General features: G+C 37.9%; 1 protein-coding gene across 1 annotated transcript in view; it reads left to right on the forward strand.

The window, feature by feature from the left end:
* Nucleotides 1-23,761, forward strand: part of MALRD1 (MAM and LDL receptor class A domain containing 1) — a 597,692-nt gene that overhangs the window by 49,410 nt on the left and 524,521 nt on the right. The window contains exons 9-12 of the mRNA XM_005687912.3: nucleotides 503-595; nucleotides 3,120-3,327; nucleotides 13,786-13,932; nucleotides 20,032-20,129. Coding sequence (XP_005687969.3) covers nucleotides 503-595; nucleotides 3,120-3,327; nucleotides 13,786-13,932; nucleotides 20,032-20,129 — 546 coding nt within the window. The remainder of the gene's footprint in view (nucleotides 1-502; nucleotides 596-3,119; nucleotides 3,328-13,785; nucleotides 13,933-20,031; nucleotides 20,130-23,761) is intronic.

A 23,761-nucleotide genomic window follows, 5' to 3' on the forward strand; every position in this document is an offset into this window, starting at 1 on the left:
TAGAGTGGTTTTAGAGTCACAGCAAAATCTAAAGAAAGGTACAGAGATCTCCCATACACCCCCTGTTCCCACATATTCAGTCTCTCCCATTAGTATCATCTCCCACTAGAATGGCACACATGTTACAACTGATGAACCTACACTGACATGTCATTATCACCTGAGGTCTCTAATTTACATTAGGGGTCATGTTTAGGGCTGCATATTCAGTGGGTTTGGACAAATGTATAATGAATGACGTGGATCCATCATTATATTATCATAAAGAGTATTTTTGCTACCTTAAACACTCTCTGCACTCTCTCTTTTCCTCCCTCCCTATCTCCATTTCTTTATTTTTGTCTTAAAATATAATATATTATTTTAAACAATACTTCAGTTTTTTAGTACTTAATACCCTACAGGTACGATCAACTCTACTGAAATGTAATTAAGAGGGCACGTATATAAATATGAGATTAGAATTTTGGGAATGAGTGATGTTTTTTCCTTTGAATCAAAGGAAGAAGAAACATTTTGGATATACAACACATCAACTCACAGAAAATGGGTGAAAGTGGATGTGGTAATACCAGAAGAACTGAAGACATTTAAGGTATAAAAGGGAAAAACAAGTATTTTTTATCATAGGTTTAATTGTTAGCCTTGTAGTGAACTTATCATTCGTTGTTAATTTAAATTAGCATTTAAATTAGAAATACAGACTCATATGTTTAGGGAGAGCAATTACTTGTTTTCATTGTACCTACCTGTACTCAAGTCAAATTTGCTTGAGTGGAGAAGCAAGAAGGTAACTACTATATTTTTTTTAAACAGAGTTAATGTATTGATCAAATCTAGGAAAGAATAATACAGTTCTTATACTGAAGCTACAGGTCACTCACAAACAAAAGATTGACACATTCAAATTTTATATAATTCAGTATTCAACAAAAGTTTTTGAAATGATGAGAATATTAACTACTCTTGTTTAAAGCATCCTCGTTCTCCATGGGCTCCCTCCCTAGCATCCCCAAACACTGCGCAGTACAACCAAGGAAGCCAGTTGCATTTGAAGCAGATAAACAATAAACCGGTATTGAAAAATCAGGAGAGTATATGCAAATATTTTGAATGCAGGAATTCACATCTTTATAATGCATGGGTAACTCTATCTGTCCAAAGATGCATCTGAAATATACATATGCTCAGTGGGAATGCTCTCTCTTAAAATTATTAACTTAGGTTTTGTGTTGTATATAGAGTTGAGATTGTGCAGAAAAATATCTGGTAACATTTAAAAACTTTCATATTGAGTGTTTGCCATTTCTTTTCTAATATCATGGCAATATTGCAATGTGTAGTAATGTCAGATTGACATAGAAGTTCTGGTATTATTAACTGCTGTTTAGATTTTTATTTTTAAAGTACAGTAGTTTAAGGTTCCATTCATTTTGTGTTGTATAAAGAGTATATAAATACATTTATACTGGAGTGTAAGTATAAAATAAAGAGGCTGATTGTTTGTGTGGCTTATGAAACCAATTTTATTACTTTAAGGTGATATCACACTCATACATTTTTCTAGGTATTAAAAGGAGGACCCAAATGATATGAACTGTGACTATGCAGATTTTTTAAATCCAATTTGCAGCTGAATTTGGAACTTAAGAATCACAGCATTTTTGTAGCAATCTCGGAAGTTGAGGTTTATATCATAGCCCATTGAGTTAACATCTTGATGCTATTTTATAAATTGTTAAATATTTATGCAAACTTGATCTTAAGTAATCCTTAGATATATATTGCTCATGTTTTTGAAAAGAAAATTTCTCAGACATTTGAGGCTGGAAGAGGCTAAAAGGAGTCAGTCTTTGTTCCTAGAATCTTATTTACATATTAACAATATCTATGCAGAAAAAAAAATACCCCCTGAATTACTAAGCTGTACATCTGAAATACAATATTATAAATTAACTATACTTCAAAAAGTAGAAATACTTTTGTTGTATTCCATGAAAACCAAACCAAACCCAATATCTAGTGCAGTGCTAATCAACAGAACTTTCTGTGTTAACGGCAGTTTTATCTGTGTTCTCCAGTATGGTAGCCAGTAGCCACATATGCTTATTGAATTCTTGAAATGTAACTATTAATATGTGGAACTGAATTTTAACTTAATTTTTGTTCATGTAAATTGACATAGTCCTATGTAGCTAGTGACTGGAGAAGGCAATGGCAACCCACTCCAGTACTCTAGCCTGGAAAATCCCATGGATGGAGGAGCCTAGTAGGCTGCAGTCCATGGGGTCACACAGAGTCGGACATGACTGAAGCAACTTAGCAGCAGCAGCAGCAGCTAGTGACTACCATATTGGATGGCAGAGAATAAGGCATCTGCTATACAGTTTTTAATTTCTTTTGCACTCTTGGTGTTACCTAATAATTGCTCTTGTTAAAACTTCAAGGGATATTCATACTTCCACATTATCTTACACTAGAATAGCAACGTATGGTTGTTTCAACTTGCTAGTAGTTTATACCTTTAGAAAGCCTGCAATTCAGTTAGAGAAAATGAATTCATTTCCTTTAATTAGCACTTATTTGATTGTTAGAGCAATTTTTTATAAGAATTAATAGATTTTAAAATGTATTCTTTTAAATGTTTTCCTATTCCATTGCATCCCTTTTTATCTGCCTGACATTTCACTTCCTACCTTCTAGTAACTAATTTCAATAGTTAAAAAACCAAGTGCATCTATAACTCTTGTTATATAAATAGCAACAACACTTATTCTTTTCCTTGAATATTAAAGTCGGTGGGCTGTGAAAATGATGACCAAGTAAGTCTGCAGTCAGGGACATTGTTGGTGATTAAATAGGATCATGATCATGGGTGATTTCTCAGATCAGATCATCAGATCATGGGTGGTTTCTTAGACACCTCAGTGGCTCTAATGTGCCTGTCAATCTGATGCGTGTGAGTCAAGCTTATCAAATGGGAACTTTATTCTTAGTTGTATTTGCTTTATCTTTAAAAAGGCATTTTTCTGAATAATTCTTAAATCTCCAGTATTATTTTTGGAGTCTTTTTGAAGAGGTTTTTAAGGTCACAAATTGTTCTCTGTGCTTCCTTGAAGATTATTTTTGAAGGGACTATTTTGAGCCAGAAAGGTTTTATTGGGCTTGATGACCTGTGGGTCTACGCCTGTGCCCAAGCCCGGTCCAGACAACTTTGCTCTGCAGATGAATTCACCTGTGCCAGCGGCCAGTGCATTGCTCGAGAATTGGTTTGTGACTCTTGGCAGGACTGTTCTGATAAGAGTGATGAGGACCCGACAACTTGCTGTAAGTAAATTAATGGTTGACTCACTCCTATGCTCACATTCATGATAGTGGTGGAATTTAAAAGAGTCTTTATCTTGAGCAAGGTGAAGTTAGTATGTATGAAGTCAGATGAATGTATGGTCTCACTTTGATGCTATTAGCACTATTCCTTGTGGACATCTCTATGCTAACTTAATGTTTTGGTGCTTTTTGCTCACTCTCAGGATCTATTTGTTCAACAAATGAATAGTTGTGATGTTGAGTGAGATGTATGTATTTTGAGTAAGAGGAAAATGGATGGGAAAAGGACCTATTTGTATTCTTCTCTTAAATACAAATTTACTATGGGTTAATAACCTTTTTTAAATGTAAGATTTTTTTCCATTTTGACCAATTATGCAGAAAGCTGTGGGGCAAGGAGAAAGAGAAGGAGGGCTGTCATTACCTTCCAGATAGCCATGATGATGTAGAAATCAGCCATGGTTGGTATTCATGACTAGGCAAAAAGGCCCAACTCCTTTATTTCAGAACTTTTATGAAGTCTTTGATAAGAGTAATGATAAGAAATTCTATTACTATTCAAACCTATTTATATCAGAAAGGAAACATAATTTAATTTATAATTTACATCATGGTTTTCATTCATATGAGGTAACTTAGCAACTAAAATACTTGTCTTTTTAGAAACAATGAATACAACTAAATGCATCCAATTTCTATATCACAAACAGGAGGGTTTCTTAATTATTAAAAACTTTACATTTATTTTTGCCGAAGTGCTTTATTTTAGTGATATATTTTATTGAGCAACAGAAAAATGTTATAACAAGATGAAATCACCTTTTTAATGAAAAGCTTTTACAATATGGTTCTGCTGATTGGTAAGCAAGAATTTTACTGAGATTAATGGACAAAGATGTAGCAAAGAGAAGAGAAAGCAAGGAAGAAACTCTCTGCCTCTTTGTAAATAGCAATTTAGTCTATTCCTGAGACACTTGGGTTTTAACCATAAATTTAAGTAAAATAATCTCCTTACCGATATGACCTCCATGGATTATTTTGTGCCCTTTTTTTTCATTAGAAATGAGGCATTTCATTTTCTCTAATGCGACTCACTTTCCTCTTTTTGCTTCATTAAAAAGCTTTTTTTTTTTTAACAGACAATTTGGTTCATTTCTTGTGACAAATTCACCTTTCTAATGGTTTGTATTATTCTCAATTTCAATAATTGAGAGCAAATATATTTCTTGTCTTTTCAATTCCGCATATTGAAACTTAATAGCTTTTCTTCTTTCTTTCCCCACAATTCAAGGATTCTTTATGCTATCCTTTTAAGTGGTTTTCTTCATCGAATTTCATCTAGAATATTAGTAGATACTTTAGCATTTGATTGTGGACATACTTTCCCATATCTCTTTATTGGAAGTTTTATTGACTACTTACCTGGTGTTTTCCGCATAGATTATATCTTGATACCATTTTGCTCTTTCCTTTGTGTGAATTCAGGGACAGATCCCTGTCCTTATCAAAAAGTAGTTTTACTTCATAGTCAGCTAAATTTTCCAAATAATGTAAGCTCATTTAGTCAAATAGTCAAAGAGCATCTGGCATGCTTGCTTGATTTAGATCAACTTTATATAGGAGATATGACATAAAAAGGTAGCCATGTTACATATTACAAGACATCCATATAGTCTGGTGTCAGCATGAGTATTTCATGTACATATTTGTATAATCATTTTTGCTTGGAGGAAATTATTGTATAGTAATGGAATTACTAGACTCTATATAAATGTTATAATGTTACACTGTTTTCTGCACTGAAGTATTTAACATGTGCAACCCATGTGTAATACGCAAAACATGTCAAATACTATAGTGCATAAAATAGTATAGCACTGTATCAATTCTAACAATTCCATTACTATATAAATAAGTTTCTTCAAGCAAAAATGATTATACAAATAAGTACATGAAATAATCATGTCGATATCAAAGTGTATGTATATATGTTTTGTAGTATGTAACATGGCTACATTCTTATGTCATATCCCCAATATAAAGTATATAAACACATGTATATATATGTTATTGCAAAATAAGAGGCTTTCCTTTGACATTTTAAGCCAGTTTCAAACATTGTACAACGTACTTTGAGTTTGTATTTTATAAATTTGAATTCGTTATACAAATTTTTTTATAAATATAATTTTAAGGTCCATAAAACTCAAGAAAAATGTTTTTATATCTTTTTAAAAACTGTCAGCATAGGATGAATCTCTAGATTATTATAGCTCATATTGCCAGGAGAAATATCAACAAGCTCAGATATGCAAATGACACCACCCTTATGGCAGAAAGCAAAAAAGACTAAAGAGCCTCTTGATGAAAGTAAAAGAGGAAAGTGAAAAAGTTGGCTTAAAGCTCAACATTCAGAAAATGAAGATCAAGGCATCTGGTCCCATCACTTCATGGCAAATAGATGGGGAAACAATGGAAACAGTGAGAGACTTTATTTTGGGGGGCTTCAAAATCACTGCAGATGGTGACTGCAGCCATGAAATTAAAAGACGCTTGCTCCTTGGAAGAAAAGTTATGACCAACCTAGACAACATATTAAAAAGCAGAGATATTACTTTGCTGACAAAGGTCCACCTATTCAAAGATATGGTTTTTCCAGTAGTCATGTATGGATGTGAGAGTTGGGCCATGAAGAAAGCTGAGCGCTGAAGAATTGATGCTTTTGAACTGTCGTGTTGGAGCCACTCTTGAGAGTCCCTTGGACTGCAAGGAGATCCAACCAGTCAATTGTAAAGGAAATTAGTCCTGAGTATTCACTGGAAGGACTGATGCTGAAGCTGAAGTTCCAAGACTTTGGCCACCTGATGTGAAGAACTGACTCACTGGAAAAGACCCTGATTCTGGGAAAGATTGAAGGTTGGAGGAGAAGGGGACGACTGAGGATGAAATGGTTGGATGACATCACTGGCTTGATGGACGTGAGTTTGAGCACACGCTGAGTGTTGGTGATGGACAGGGAAGTATGGCATGCTGCAGTCCATGCGGTTACAGAGTCAGACACTGCTGAGCAACTGAACTGATAGTTACAGCTGTGAACTGAACTAATATATACAGCTTGAATACATCAGATTTTTTTACTGTATTCCAGAGGCTAAGTAAATATTAACTCATGAATATTATTAGTTGGTATCTGTGGTCAGCGTGATTTTCGCAAAATTCATGTTTACTCAGGTAAACATTCTTTACCAGGTTTACCAAGAAAGTTTACCAAACTTTCTTTACCAAGTTCCTCTTACTTTTATACCATTTTAACAAATGTAGTTGATTGAGCCTGTAGCCCAGTACCTTTTCAAAAGTAGCTAATGGTAAAGGAAAAATGGGTTCTGCTGTTCCTACCGTTAGTGTTACTTGGTTGACTTGGTAGTCCAGGCAGCAGCATCTGCGAGTACCTTGGAAACGTAGAACTTTGGGATACAACCCAGTCTTACAGAACCCAAACTTGCATTTTAATTCCCTTAGAAGTCTCTCAGTCATGTCTGTCTCTTTGCGACCCCATGGACTGTAGCCTCTGAAGTTCCTCTGTACATGGAATTTTCCAGGCAAGGGTACTGGAATGGGTTGCCATTTCCTTCTCCACTGCATTTTAATAGTGCCCCAGATGATTCACCTGCATGTTTTAAAATTTGAGAACCACCGTGCCTAAAAGGCTTCCAAAATGGAGGCCGAAAACACTTTCTGAAAAGAGAAAACAGGTGGAGAGAAAACTGTAAGAGAAAACAGTTTTAAAAGGCAAATTGGAGGCCTTTCATGATAGAAAACAAAACTCCCAGTACTTCACTAATACCTAAGGGCATCATTATAATTCCTAACAACAGAGTTTTAAAATAGTGCTATTAAGATGTATTGATGTACAAGAACTGCACAGAAAGAATGTATACAGTTGGGTTACTTTGGATATATGCATACATTTGTGAAACCTGTGCCGCATCCTTCACCCCCCAGGTTTTCTTTGTCCTTCCCCCTCCGCCGCCCCCCACCCCCACATTTTTGTAGCCAAAACACTTGACCCAAGAGTTATCTTCCTAACCGGGAGGGGCCGCACATACAGGCGCCCTGGAGGCCTAGGTGCTGGAGGGTACCTGCTGCTGTCTGCAGGCAGCAGAGGCGAAGGGCGAGGCGGGGGAGGGGCAGCTGGCGGCACCTGAGGCTGCGCCCGCCGCACCCCTCGTCCCACTCCCCCCCCCCCTCCTCCGCTGCCTCCTGGTTTTTCTCTGGCTCAGGTCAGTTAAGGGCCACCTAGTGTCAACATTTCCCAGCAGCGGAACGGTTCAGGGTCCACCTGCTGCAGCTGAACCCCTGCCTGGGTCTAGCAGCCTCCACGACCGGCCCTTGCAGGTGAACCCGCGCCGCAATGTCTTGGTGCAGCGTTCATTCGGATGGTGAAAGGGGCGCCGCAGGACCCACGACCCGCTGCCCCAGCGATCTTGGTCCTGAGGGCAAAGGCACTGGCCTCTTGGCCATCGCCTCAGGTCACCCAGGTCCGGGGCCTCCCCTTAGCGGGGCCTCCCCGTGTGACGGCGCCCCGGGACCCAGGCGCTCCTGTGGAGTCCTCGCCTTCGCCGCGGCTCCTCCTTCCTGCAAGAGACCTGTCCACGGAGGTGGGGTGCCGGAGGGAAAAGGGGGCCACCACCTCTGACACTCCGGGGCAGGAGAGGTGTTGCCGGGGAAGGTGCCCAAATGGCAGTGGTCCTGCAGGAGGACGTGGCCCAGGCCGCGGTGCCGGTGAGCCGCGGAAGGTTCAGGGAGGGGAGCACCTGGGAGCCCCGCGCAGCCGCTGGAGGCGGGAAGCCCGGACGCTGTGCCCGAGGGGAATCAGCCCTGAGAGGGGTGGTGGTCAAAGAACCTTCAGCAGCGAGGAGCGCAGGCCTTTCCAGTCCTCAGACCAGGAGCAGGACTGCAAGCCCTGCAAGGATGGGGAAGCGCCGGTGCGTGGTTTACTGCAGGCAGTTTCGTAGAACTTGTCTGAAGCCCTCTAACCCTTCCTAGAGGAGGATATCACCTGTCAAAGTTCCAAATAGCCTAGATGCTCTTGCCCAGTAAAACTTCGCCACTGTCAACTCTTAAAGGCTCAAGATTGGTGTTGGAGATGCACAGGCAAGTGCCTGTCCCCACAGCACTTTCAGCTTAAAATACGTCCTTTAAATGGACACGAAAGACTGTTCAGAGAACGGGTGCTCGTGGAGCAGAGAAGTGAGCCTTTTTTCATGTTCCTTCTCCTTTCTGCCTCTCCCATTTCAAAATACTACACAAAACGTTGTATTTTTTTTTACAAGTATTAAGTGTTGCAAAACAATTAGCAAAGTGTATAATACAGTATCGTTGACTATAGACAGTACTTTGCATAACCAAAATTTGTATCAACTGAACAGCATATATTTTCCAGGGTTTTCAATACCTCATGCAAGTGGAATCATTATTCTAAGTGAAATAAGCCAGTCACAGAAAGGCAAATACTGCACAGTTCCAAACTATAGGTTTTTGATGGTTATTAATATGCTCCTGTATAAAACAGGGACATTTAAGAATAAAATACTAATGCCATATATTTTCTACAACATTTCCAATAAGATGTAACATGTACCAGGTATACACTGGTATATGCATACATGGTCTAAACGTATACATTGGCTAGCAGAACAACTAACATATAAAATATACCTAATTTTCCAACATATGCTACAATGTGGCTAAATCTTGAAGACATTATGCTAAGTGAAATATGCAGGTCACAGCAGGACAAACATTGTATAATTCTATTTACCTGCTGCTAAGTCACCTCAGTCGTGTCCGACTCAGTGTGACCCCAGAGACGGCAGCTCACCAGGCTCCCCCGTCCCTGGGATTCTCCAGGCAAGAACACTGGAGTGGGTTGCCATTTCCTTCTCCAGTGCATGAAAGTGAAAAGCGAAAGTGAAGTCGCTCAGTCGTGTACAACTCTTAGCGACCCCATGGACTGCAGCCTACCAGGCTCCTCTGTCCATAGGATTTTCCCGGCAAGAGTACTAGAGTGGGGTGCCATTGTCTACTTACCTAGAAGACTCAAAATAGGAATCAGAATGGTGGTTGCCAGAGGTTGAAGGTAAGGGAAAAATGAGAATGTTTAATGGGTATGGAGTTTGGCTTTAGGATTATGGGAAAGTTCTGGAGACACATGATGGTGACGATTGTACAACTGTGTAAAGGTGCTTAGTGCCACTCAACTGGACACTTAAAAATGGTCAAAAAGGTAAATTTTATAATAAGTGTGGTGGTGGTTTAGTCACTAAGTCATGTCTGACTCTTGCAACCCCATGGACTATAGCCCACCAGGCTCCTCTGTCCGTGGGGTTGTCCAGGCAGGAATAACGGAGTGGGTTGCCATTTCCTTCTCCAGGGGAATCTTCCTGACCCAGGAATCAAACCTGGGTTTCCTGCATTGTAGGCAGATTATTTACCAACTGAACTACAAAGGAAGCCCATATGAGTATATTTTACCACAATAAAATGTTGAAAAAATATATATAGTTTATGCAGAAAGACTGTGTGTCAACAAGGACGGAAGGATGGACAGATCAGTGTTTAAATTAAAGCAGTTTGGAAAATTCCATGGGAAAACTCTTTTAATTGAATGAAAAAATAGGAATGTTTCAGAGCATTTAAAATGTGAATAGAAACTGTGACACTTCAAAGAAGAAGGTACAATATTCAAGTGAAAGAGACTTAAACCAAGAATCTGGTGCAAGATGTTTGATTTTCAATGTGATACTGTGCCTGAATGCTTTCCATTTTGAAAAAAAATGTTGAATACTAAAATAACCTCCTGAGGGTAAGGGACATATATGTACACTTAGTGGAGAAAAGATTTTGTGGGTTCTCAATAAATAAAATATTTTTGTTAGTATAATTGTATTAAAATCTAGTGTCTGCTTAATGAATGTATAATTCCCACACAGACTTCTTTTCTTATACAATAGAGAACTGACTGACTGACTTCTGAACCAGGGAGTTCATAAATATTTTAATTTTCATGATCCAGAATTTTCCTCAGCTGCCACAATGAAATTCTTTTTCTCTTGCCAGTGTGCTTCAGTGGTTAAATATGCAAGAGAAAGCTTTGTCATAATTTAAAAATATTACTCTAACTGATGAACTCAGTGAAATTTCACTGAAATTATGAACTGTGGCATATCTCATCCTGTGATTAGAGATGGCTATATGTATTCTGCAGTCACAGAAATTTAAGTAAAAGCAACCAGATAATCCAAATCACTACTTGTATGAATACAGTTTGTGTATAATATGAATAGTTAAATTTTTAGATTTCATAAATATTTAACATTTAACACATGGTGGTATCATAAGGCATTTATTAACTGCCTGCATGTATTTGGCCCTCCCGATTTTACTTCAGATAATAACTTTACCTTAAATGTTTGGAATTACGTAGGGGAAATAATAATGGAAGAACTTCGGCTTTGGTGACTGGAATTTGACTTATATTTTATAGTCCAGTTAAGTTCTAGAATATTTAGCTTTAAGAAAGTCCTTTGACATGTACTGGAGTGAATGTCATTGGTTTGAAAAAAAAAAAAACAAACAGCTGAGCAATTCACTAAGATCGTTATAGAGATGATTGTATAATTTTATAGAGGTGATTGCTTCCCTGGTAGCTCAGCTGGTAAAGAATCCGCTTGTGATGCAAGAGACTCCAGTTAGTTTCCTGGGTCAGGAAGATCCTCTGAAGAAAGGATAGGCTACCCACTCTAGTATTCTTGGGCTTTTCCAGTGCTTCAGCTGGTAAGGAATCTGCCTGCAATGCAGGAGACCTGGGTTCATTCCCTGGGTTGGGAAGATCCCCTGGAGAAGGGAAAGGCTGCCCACTCCAGTATTCTGGCCTGGAGAATAGTCCATGGCAAGGAGTCAGACATGACTGAGCGACTTTCACATTGCATCATTTTGCTTTCATATATCTTTATGGTGATGGACTTTAAAAATTAATTTTCATTTTTCAAAAGACAGTGTTTTGGGTTCTGTGGAAAGTGCAAGATTTTAACTGATAAAACATCCAGATAATGAAAGAAATGGTTAAAACTTTTCTTCTAAAGCTGAATTTCAACATGAATACAATCTATTTTGTCTTGAAATCTTCTTTACGGTTTTTTCAGTGGAGTGAAACAGGCACAGATGTGAGACATCTGTCGAAGAGCCGGCGACGTTTGGGTCATTTTGTACTTTCCATGTCCACAGTCAGTGGTGTTATAGCCATTTCATACCGTTGCATATAACAATAATTGTTCTCTGCATGGTCTTGCCTGCTTCCTTTGTGTATTAACCTGTAATTTGTTGTTCTAATAGGGCTATATTGAATATATTGCCCAAACAGGGCACTTGAGAGGAAAGAGGAGAGATAGTAATTATTATCCTTGGACAATGGGTATAAACTGGGATATTTCTGGGCCAACCCAGATAGGGGTGCCTGTGTTTGGGGGAGGAGGGATTCCTTGACCAAGTTGACAATCAAGAATTGGGAACTTAACACATTTTGGAGATAGAGTATGTATTTAAACCTTGTCTATTTGTATATTCTTCTGACTGAGAAGAGCTGGGAGGTGGCTTGGCAGGTGGTGAAGTTCACAGAAGACCAAAGAACTAGATCAGAAGATTTTCTGGATGCTGGGGGAGACAGTCACAGTTAGGTCATAAATTCTTAACACTGTCAAAAAACTGAAGAGGCTCTGCTTGGAGCAATAACTGGCTATCAATAGCAGTAATTCCAGCAACACTATAACCAGAGCTGAGAAAAGAAAAACATCCAGAAGCAATAGATTTCCAGTTAAGTACTATGTGGGTGAACAGCATTTCCTCACCATTAGGTTATGAGCAACATTTTCCCATTATTACATGATAGTTAATTTGCTTGTTTTTATTTTTGGAGAATACATTTAAGGGGAAATAGTATTTGCTTGTAGAGAAAAATCTTTCGTTATATACCCATTATATGACTATCTAAACAAGCATAGCTCTAAGAACTAAACATTGAATTTACATGGAGAGAAAATTTGTGGCCTTATTTGCAAAGTATCCTTTAGTGTTCTAAGAGTTGACATATTAGTAATAAAATATCTGGTCATGACCCAGGAATCCATTTTTATAGAAATTTGAATATCCTTTGATTATTAATATATAGTGAGTCTATTCAATATACTGGTAAAATTGATCACACTTAAAAAAATTGAACATAACAGTTAAGAGCAAGCAGTGATGCAGTCTTTTAAATATTGAGGCAAAGTCCCTGGTGTAGAGAGGCTTCAAAGTATAACCTTTGGTATCAGACAACTCAGTCTGGATATTCCATTAATTATAGTTGCTTTGTAGGGTGTTTGTGAACATAGATGGTAATATATGCAAAATACTTGGCACATACTTGGAGCTCAGTGGGAATACATCTATTCTTATTTTATTAAAGATCATAGAATTGTGATCTGGGGGAGTTGTTAAAACTTTAGGTGTTTTCTGACCAAGACCAAGAATTATTTTATCCTTCTTTCTGTTATGAAAATGCCTCTGCATAAAGAGGAATACTTGCAAATACGTTTTAAATTAATTGCATAGAATTTCCCCCCAAACCACTATCTAATATAGGCTGATACTATAATTCTTATTTTAGGATAAGGAAGCTTTATAATTTCTTGAAAGCACAAATCAAGGTGTTAGAATTTCTAGCGTACTACCCAGTCCACTGAAACTTGCTATTTTTTTCCCTCACAAATTTGGTGACAAAGCTATGAATAGTGTTTAGGAAGCTTACTCTAAATCCTGACTTTCTCTAGAACTCATTATCGTGTGATAAATGTAGGAACTTAAGTATTTTTCAACTTTGTAGTTGTGTATTAAGAGAAAGGAAAAAAGCGAAGTTCAAAAATACCTAATTTACCTGCAATCCAAAGTGGCTGGGGAATTTTTTCTTTTCTTTTTTTTTTTCAGAGAAACTGTTAAACTAACATAATAGATTGAATTCTAAGGTGCTGACCTCAGGCTCTTCAGGTGTCCAGAATTAATTTAAATTCTATCCTTTTAACCATCCCAGCAGGTGAATCATTTTCATCTTGGCAGTTGAATTGGTTACTCTGAAAAGCTGCAGAGTTTTACCTTGTGTTATTAAATGCAATAGAGATGGCCAACCAGGAAGAAATGTGCCAGGTGTAGATAGATGAGTGGAGAAGGACGATGCTTCACGCAGCACGTGGAGAACTTTGTGAGGCTGGAAAAATCAAAACGACTCTGATGATCAGAAGGCATTCTTTACAAAGCAGAGTGGTGGTTCTGACCACCTCAGTTGATTGGCTATGCTAGGGTCAATGTTTCCCTGCTTGCTCCCCCTTTATTCTTCTCACTTGTTTTCCTTTCTCTCCATAACAGCCAGTCATCTCAGGTGTGACTTTGAGTCTGGTTTCTGCGGCTGGGAGCCATTTCTCACAGAAGATTCACACTGGGAATTTGTGAAAGTATTGCCCAGTGCAGACCACCACCTTCCTGATGCTGAGCACCCAACAAACACAAATCATGGTAGGATATTTTCTTCTTTTCTTAAAAAAATTTTTTTTCTCCCTGTTGTGAAATGATGATTCTGTGCATTTTCTCTGCCCACTGTAGACTGTATAAGTGGAACTCAGGTTTGTCTTGCTTTCATTTCTTCTAATCAACTTCATTATTTATGGTTGAGTTTCCTGGAAGGAGCATTAATTTAATAACAAAACAGTTTGTTACACCTTTTAAAAGGTGGGATTGAAGGCATGAAGAGGGGAAAAGTCTTCTGATAATTTTCTCTCATTGTCATGAATCATGTACAGTAGGCTTGCCTTCTTTTTGGAGCAATCCAAGTTTTGCAAAACAGAATAGTTTAATCCTTTTTCTAGGAACAGAGAACAGAGATTTAGCACTAGCTTGAAAATAAATTGCAGATACTCTAATACAACTTAATCACTCTTAAAGCTTCTTTGTAACAGTCTTACTTCTTCCCCATATATCCTTTTATTTTAACCAGCAGTACAGTTTTTACATATCCCCTTAAAATAGAGCAACCATAACTATATATAGCATTCCACTGAAGGGTTGTAAAACTCCAAGGAAAAGAGAAGGGTTTTGTTCTGTTTTTGTTTTGTTTGATGAATTGCAAAGGTACATTAGTTTCATACTAACTTTATAATAACACAGCTGTGCCATAGATCCTCTTTAAGCTTGCATAACCTCCACTAGACATTATATCTCTTTCTCCTTTGAGATTTCCAAAGAAGTATACCAAAACTAATAGTGTTGACTGTGTTTTTAGCCATTGGAAATTGAGGTTAGTGGGGGAGGATGTTAGGGGACAGAGAGGGAGACTAGCTATTCATCCCATCTGTTGTCTAAAACTATAAACTCAGCTGATTATTTAACAGTAGTCTTATTTTTCCCTTCAGATTCTCTGGCAGATTGGATTAAATTTAAAGTTTAAAATAGGAAGGAGACTATTAATTATTGAAACTACATGTATTACTAGTACATTTCCTCCAAGCTTCTATAATGTTTTCTTAAACCAGTTGAGTACATACCATATATTAGACCTGGGTGTATACCAGTGGAAAGATATTTGAGTTGTTCCTACATTTTGGTGATTATGAGCATATAGTTTGCCTACGGGTTTTGTCTGGACATAAATTTTCTGTCCACTTCCTATGTATAATTAATGTTTTCACTCTGGTTAGTAAAAAGACCCTACTGTTTCTGGCCCTTTATGACCTTGGGGCAGTGTTTCAGCTGCTCCTTTTAGAAGGTTTTCCTCCAGCCTTGGGTGGAGATTTGGAGGGAACTCTCTGGAGATCTCCAGAGTTCACTCTCTGCAGCTCTCCTTTTCCTGGAACTCTGTTTCATGAACTATGGCCACTTGTGTTTCCCCAAACTGCAGTCTTTTCAACTTGAGAAGACTACCACACTGCTGGCTTCCTCCTCCCTGATTGGCAGTTGGAAACTGGGTTTAGGTAGCAAGCTGGGAAAATTGTGCCGCTTCGTTCATTTCCTCTCTCAGAGACCATTGTGATTCTATATTCCCATTGTCCTACATTTGAAAACCATTATATAATATATATTGTTTTGATTTCTTTGCTAGTGTGAGATAGAAGACTAAATCTGATGCCTGATATTCAACCTTGCCTTAAAACAGAAAAAAAGCCTAATTCCTTTTGTTAATTTGCTTAATTTATTTGGTCTGGGCATGCTGTAATATATCTAGCCTTCCTCTTATTGGATAAAAATATTATGACAATGCTGCAAAATCTATACTGGTATGCATTTTCTTATATGGGGATCTTTAATTCTATGCAGTAAATAACTAACAGTGATACTCTTTTTTTTTTTTTTTCAGAAATGTGCTTTCTTTCAAAATTTTAATACTTAAAATTCCAGCAGCAAAAGGGGTACTGTTTTCTATTTGTCCACCATCAATAGACATGCTATTCTCATAATTAAAAAAAATTTATGTGTAAAAAATGATTTCTCATATGTAACCTTGATTTGTATTTCATGGAAAGATGATCTTTTTCAAATGTTTCTAATTTTTTCCATTTATTTAGATCTTTAATTTCTCTATATTTGAAGCTTCAGTGTATAGATTTTAAAAATAGTTTGCTAATATTTCCTTAGGTTTTTTAAATTTTTGCAGCTATTGTAAATGTCACATTTTAAAAACTTAATTTTTGGAGTTGTTGCTGTATATATAAATGTAGTTATATTTTTAAATATTGACCTTGTGTTCAATGACCTTGCTTATTTTAAAATTATAGTTAAGAATTTATGAATTATGGGCTCATAATTATTTTGTCTTCAAAGATTGACAATTTTATTTCCATCTTTCTAAATCTTAAACTCTCTATCTTCAGTTTTATTGCGCTGACAAGGACCTCTGGAAAAATGTTGACTAGAGCTGGTGATAGCTGCTGTACTTGTCTTATTCCTCTTGAGGGGAAAAACTGTCAATAATTCAGCCTTGAATACTATAGTTACTTAAAGGTTGTTTTGTATCAGATAAAGATGTTTCTATTTGTAGTGTTAAAGTTTATGTATGTGTGTGTGTGTGTGTGTGTATGTATATGTATATATAAATTAATCTGTTAAAACTGGGTGTATGCTTTTCAGAACATATTGTGATAATCATCATTGTGATATTATCTTTTTTTGTTTATAATAAAAAGAATGATTTTTTCAAATATTAAGCCACCCTTGTATTCCTGATGCAAACTTCTTTTGACTGGTTTTATTTATGATTTCTTCCTGCATAATGGTATATTTGTGATATTTTTACCTAAATTCATTATAAGGTTTATTTTCTAATGTTCTCACAGCGTCTAAGGAATCCTTTCTTGGCCATATTGCATTAAAACGGGTGCATCCTTTGCAAAAGGTGAGGTTGAGGCTGGCCTGCACAGCGTAGCCTGGGGAGGCTGACCCCTCCATTCTTTATTTTTATACTGTGCTGGTCAGCTAGCCCCTCTGGGGTTACAAGAGTTTTACAAGAATAGTTTTACGATGAACAGTTAAGATGAACAGGAATAGTCTCTTTGGTATGCTATAATTCCATAGGTCTCTTAACTCAGAGCATTCTGTGGTGCAGGCTTGTAAGAAAATAAATCCAGAGATATATTTCTGGAAGTATATGGGCCTGGGGTCAGAGTTCATTCTCTTTAGGCTCTACCTGCATATATAAATTTTGTCAATACCGTCTGTTTTTCAAGCATCTGGTTAAAACGTTCTCTAGATGGCATTTAGCTTCCACATCAGTTTTCATTAAAGTAATATTTTCATAATATTACCTTTTCATCTAAAAAATGTTATCTCTTTTCACTTAATCAGAAGTCTTATAGTTTTTCATGGAGTTTTATGATGTTCTTCATACAAGTCCTGTCCTTTTCTTGTTAAATTTATTCCTACATATCTTGTATTATCATTGTTAACTGTGAGTAGAATATTTCTTATCATTCTATATTCAGTGTCTTATTGCTAAAATAAATAAAATAATGTAGAAGTATTTCGCTGTTCGAATTTACCTTGCTGCTGCTGCTAAGTCACTTCAGTCGTGTCCGACTCTGTGTGACCCCATATTCGGCAGCCCACCAGGCTCCCCTGCCCCTGGGATTTGCCAGGCAAGAGTACTGGAGTAAATTCTCTTATTGATACCTGTCTGTATTAAAAGAGAATCTGTTGGGGTTTCTGATTTTACAGTTACATTATTGGCAATACACATGGAATGCTATCTCTACTTTTCTGTTGTATTTACTAGAAATTTTATTTTCTTGACTTGCACATTTGCTAGACCTGAGATAATATTAGTCTAAGATAAGTAATATTATCTTACTAATATTTCCTCTAATTAGTAATGGTGACAGAATTTTCTAGGTAGTTTCTCATTATAATTAATTTTGTAGTTGGCCATTCAAGACATTATTTATTTTGAGATAAATCTTTAATCTTTATTGTTTCTTTTAACATTTTATTGAGGTTATCGGGAATGAATGACTATTTTTCACAGTCTTTTCAATCTTTGTTTATAAGAGATTCCCTGGTGGCTCAGATGGTAAAGAGTCTGCTTGTAATGCAGGAGACCCAGGTTTGATCCCTGAGTCAGGAAGAGCCTCTGGAGAAGGAAATGGCAACCCAGTCCAGTATTCTTGCCTGGAAAATCCCATGGATGGAGGAGACTGGCCAACTACAGTCATGGGTTGCAGAGCTGGACATGACTGAGCGACTTCACTTTCACTTTGACTCTGTTATTTTACTCTTTACTTTGATCTTATTGGGCTTCCCTGGTGGCTCAGACGATAAAGCATCTGTCTACAATGCAAGAGACCCAGGTTCAATCCCTGGGTCGGGAAGATCCCCTGGAGAAGGAAATGGCAATCCACTCCAGTGTTCTTGCCTGGAAAATCCCATGGACAGAGGAGCCTGGTAGGCTCCAGTCCATGGAGTCGCAAAGAGTCGGACACGACTGAGCCACTTCACTTCACTTCACTTGATCTTATTGACTATGTTGATAAGACTGTTAAACCAAACTTCTGTTCTTGGAAATCTCATTGGTCGGGGCACAGCATTTGTTTTTAAGAATTGCAAATGCAATTGAGACATTTTAATTAGAGCTTTGTGTCTATGATCATGAGTGATATTGAGCTGTAGTTTAATTCTCTTTTCTTCATTCTTAACGTTAGAGATATCTGGCATCATAAAATGAGTCAAGGAACTGTTCGTATTTTTCTAAAACCTATGATATATGCAAGTGATGTGCAAATATTTATTCTTTAAAAATTAAATGAAAAAAACAGTGGGGCCATACACCCTGGTAGATTGTTTTCCTATCACTTTTCCAGTTAATTTTGTGGGATAATCAACTTGTTCAAACCTTTTGCTTCTTTTAGATTTTGGAGTTTTGATGTTTATGTGTTTCATCCTTCATTAACTGCTTGTTTAAAATTGTCCATATTGTTTTAAATGACCAGAGGAGTAAGATCTTTGAATATTGTTAATGTTTAGAATTTTTATTAGTCTTTTGGCAATATTCAGTTGATTTTTACTTGAACCTGAGGATTTTTAAGGGGGAATAATTTTTCAAAGTCATCTTTTCCTATTCTTTCAAAGGTGAAATAGAGAATTTAATGAACTCATATACTCTTTCTATTACTCGTAGTCTGGAGTTGGGAAGAGTAGGCGTTATCCTTCCCAACTGGATTTGGATTTAAGGCCCATAGGAACTGGGTTCTGTTTTTCTCACTCAGAGACTGCGCTGCTGACTTACAGCCATGGTAGTCTGGTTAAACATGTGGTGGTACCTGAAACACATTTAATTATGAAATCCTTTTCATTCTGTGCAGTCAGTGCTGATCTGGCTAAGAAAATTCCCTTCTGAATGTGTTTTATTTCATCAAAATAGTTGTCTTTACAGGTTGCCCATCGCTTTGTGATTATCAAAGAGCAGGATCAGACCTTGACATTGTGCGGCATAGACTACCTTGTAAATTTTCATTATTCAGGGAGGCTACGCTGACTACTTTTCTGAACGTGTGATCTTTCGAGCTGCTAAGAGATGTTATCCCCCCTGTACATTTGCCATTAGCACTTCCATTGTAGTTAAAACCTAAAAGCAGTTATTTTGTTAACACTCAGATTACATCTTTAATTAAGCTTTCATTCCCACTAGCACAGACAACAATGACAAACATGTAAGCCCCAGGAGAAACCAAGCTTATTCTATAGGCTCTCATCCTTCGGTACATCCAGAAGAAACTTGCAAGGAAAGATCTCCTAGGAATTTTCTAAGGGCATGCTGAATATCTAATTGTAAACTTACAAGCTTCATTTAATTTCAAACTGTGACTTGAGTTAAGCCAATAAAACATGTTCATTGATAGAATTTAGATCAAGAGCTTATTTTTCATCAATGAGATTTTATTTCAAATAGTTAATGTTATCCATATGAAAGCAATTCATGGTTATCTATGGAACATAATGGTAAAGAAGTAAAAACGTAATTTTCTTTATCTGATTGATAGTTGAATATGTATGCACAGTTGAGCTATTAGAGCAAAGAACTGCCAAATGTACAAGAGAACTTTCATCCACATGACTTTATGTTTGTTTTTGCAGGATCATTTATTTATTTTGGGGCACATCAACCACCTGCAGTGGCCAAGCTTGGAAGTCCTGTTCTTACAAGATCAGTCACTGCCTCTACGCCATGTCAGGTAACCAGTTACTGGAATATTCATTGGCTAGTCTGTGGTTATAAACTGTTAGGCTTGGGTTACTCCAGCTAGTAAATGCCTCCTGTGTTTTACTACTATTTTCATGATGTATTGAGAGATTTGTGTGAGCTATTTCAACAGGAAATGTCATGTCATTCCAAAAGACATTTATAGCGTATAACTTGCACCCTTTGTTTGGGGGGCCTATTCAAAAATATTTCTATCATTTTGTATTCTTTCCATGTAGTTCTTTCAATAATTTAAAGCTGTGGATACACATTGCTCCAGCTGCTTGTTATTTTGGCCAGAAATGTTGCTAATAATTGAGGAAAATAAAAGCAGTTTAACAAATTCCATTGAAAAAAAGATGAAAGGGTGAATAAATAAAGACAAATATGTTCAGGAAAAATAAATATATTTCCAGAAGTTTAGTTTTTCAGTTAGTCCTTCTGATGCCGCTAAACACAGACCAAGGGGTAGTCAATCTAATCACACTAGGACCACAGCCTTGTCTAACTCAATGAAACCAAGCCATGCCTGCGGGGCAACCCAAGACAGGTGGGTCATGGTGGAGAGGCCTGACAGAATGTGGTCCGCTGGAGAAGGGAATGGCAAGCCACTTCAGTATTCTTGCCTTGAGAACCCCATGAACAGTAGAAAAAGGCAAAATGATAGGATACTAAAAGAGGAACTCCCCAGGTCATTAGGTGCCCAATATGCTACTGGAGATCAGTGGAGAAATAACTCCAGAAAGAATGAAGGGATGGAGCCAAAGCAAAAACAATACCCAGCTGTGGATGTGACTGGTAAGAGAAGCAAGATCCGATGCTGTAAAGAGCAATATTGCATAGGAACCTGGAATGTCAGGTCCATGAATCAAGGCAAATTGGAAGTGGTCAAAAGAGATGGCAAGGGTGAACGTCGATATTCTAGGAATCAGCGAACTAAAATGGACCGGAATGGGTGAATTTAACTCAGATGACCATTACATCTACTACTGCGGGCAGGAATCCCTCAGAAGAAATGGAGTAGCCATCATGGTCAGCAAGAGTCCAAAATGCAGAATCTCAAAGACAACAGAATGATCTCTGTTCGTCTCCAAGGCAAACCATTCAATATCACAGTAATCCAAGTCTATGCCCCAACCAGTAATGCTGAAGAAACTGAAGTTGAACGGTTCTATGAAGACCTACAAGACCTTTTAGAACTAACACCCCAAACAGATGTCCTTTTCATTATAGGGGACTGGAATGCAAAAGTAGGAAGTCAAGAAACACCTGGAGTAACAGGCAAATTTGGCCTTGGAATGCAGAATGAAGCAGGGCAAAGACTAATAGAGTTTTGCCAAGAAAATGCACTGGTCATAGCAAACATCCTCTTCCAACAACACAAGAGAAGACTCTACTCATGGACATCACCAGGTGGTCAACACCGATATCAGATTGATTCTATTCTTTGCAGCCAAAGATGGAGAAGCTCTACACAGTCAACAAAAATAAGACCGGGAGCTGACTGTGGCTCAGATCAAGAACTCCTTATTGCCAAATTCAGACTCAAATTGAAGAAAGTAGGGAAAACCGCTAGACCATTCAAGTACAACCTAAATCAAATCCCTTATGATTACACAGTGGAAGTGAGAAATAGATTTAAGGGTCTAGATCTGATAGACAGAGTGCCTGATAAACTATGGAATGAGTTTCGTGACATTTTTCAGGAGACAGGGATGAAGACCATCCCCATGGAAAAAAAATGCAAAAAAGCAAAATGGCTGTCTGGGGAGGCCTTACAAATAGCTGTAAAAAGAAGAGAGGCGAAAAGCAAAGGAGAAAAGGAAAGATATAAGCATCTGAATGCAGACTTCCAAAGAATAGCAAGAAGAGATAAGAAAGCCTTCTTCAGCGATCAATGCAAAGAAATAGAGGCAAACAACAGAAATAGAAAGACTAGAGATCTCTTCAAGAAAACTAGAGATACCAAGGGACCATTTCATGCAAAGATGGGCTCAATAAAGGACAGAAATGATATGGACCTAACAGAAGCAGAAGATATTAAGAAGAGGTGGCAAGAATACATGGAAGAACTGTACAAAAAAGATCTTCATGACCCAGATAATCATGATGATGTGATCACTAATCTAGAGCCAGACATCTTGGAATGTGAAGTCAAGTGGGCCTTAGAAAGCATCACTATGAACAAAGCTAGTGGAGGTGATGGAATTCCAGTTGAGCTATTTCAAATCCTGAAAGATGATGCTGTGAAAGTGCTGCACTCAATATGCCAGCAAGTTTGGAAAATTCAGCAGTGGCCACAGGACTGGAAAAGTTCAGTTTTCATTCCAATTCCAAAGAAAGGCAATGCCAAAGAATGCTCAAACTACCGCACAATTGCACTCATCTCACATGCTAGTAAAGTAATGCTGAAAATTCTCCAAGCCAGCCTTCAGCAATATGTGAACCGTGAACTCCCTGATGTTCAAGCTGGTTTTAGAAAAGGCAGAGGAACCAGAGATCAAATGGCCAACATCCACTGGATCATGGAAAAAGCAAGAGAGTTCCAGAAAAACGTCTATTTCTGCTTTATTGACTATGCCAAAGCCTCTGACTGTGTGGATCACAATCAACTGTGGAAAATTCTGAAAGAGATGGGAATACCAGACCACCTGACCTGCCTCTTGAGAAACCTATATGCAGGTCAGGAAGCAACAGTTAGAACTGGACATGGAACAACAGACTGGTTCCAAATAGGAAAAGGAGTACATCAAGGCTGTATATTGTCACCCTGCTTATTTAACTTATATGCAGAGTACATCATGAGAAATGCTGGACTGGAAGAAACACAAGCTGGAATCAAGATTGTTGGGAGAAATATCAATAACCTCAATTATGCAGATGACACCACCCTTATGGCAGAAAGTGAAGAGGAGCTAAAAAGCCTCTTGATGAAAGTGAAAGAGGAGAGTGAAAAAGTTGGCTTAAAGCTCAACATTCAGAAAACGAAGATCATGGCATCTGGTCCCATCACTTCATGGGAATAGATGGGGAAACAGTAGAAAGTGTGTCAGACTTTATTTGTTTGGGCTCCAAAATCAAGGCAGATGGTGACTGCAGCCATGAAATTAAAAGACGTTTACTCCTTGGAAGAAAAGTTATGACCAACCTAGATAGCATATTCAAAAGCAGAGACATTACTTTGCCGACTAAGGTCCGTCTAGTCAAGGCTATGGTTTTTCCTGTGGTCATGTATGGATGTGAGAGTTGGACTGTGAAGAAGGCTGAGCGCCGAAGAATTGAGCTTTTGAACTGTGGTGTTGGAGAAGACTCTTGAGAGTCCCTTGGACTGCAAGGAGATCCAACCAGTCCATTCTGAAGAAGATCAGTCCTGTCTGTTCTTTGGAAGGAATGATGCTAAAGCTGAAGCTCCAGTACTTTGGGCACCTCATGCGAAGAGTTGACTCATAGGAAAAGACTCTGATGCTGGGAGGGATTGAGGGCAGGAGGAGAAGGGGACGACCCAGGATGAGATGGCTGGATGGCATCCCTGACTCGATGGACGTGAGTCTGAGTGAACTCCAGGAGATGGTGATGGACACGGAGGCCTGGTGTGCTGTGATTCATGGAGTCACAAAGAGTCGG

This window comes from Capra hircus, chromosome 13, assembly GCF_001704415.2.
Source record: "Capra hircus breed San Clemente chromosome 13, ASM170441v1, whole genome shotgun sequence".
NCBI classification, from domain to species: Eukaryota; Metazoa; Chordata; class Mammalia; order Artiodactyla; family Bovidae; genus Capra; species Capra hircus.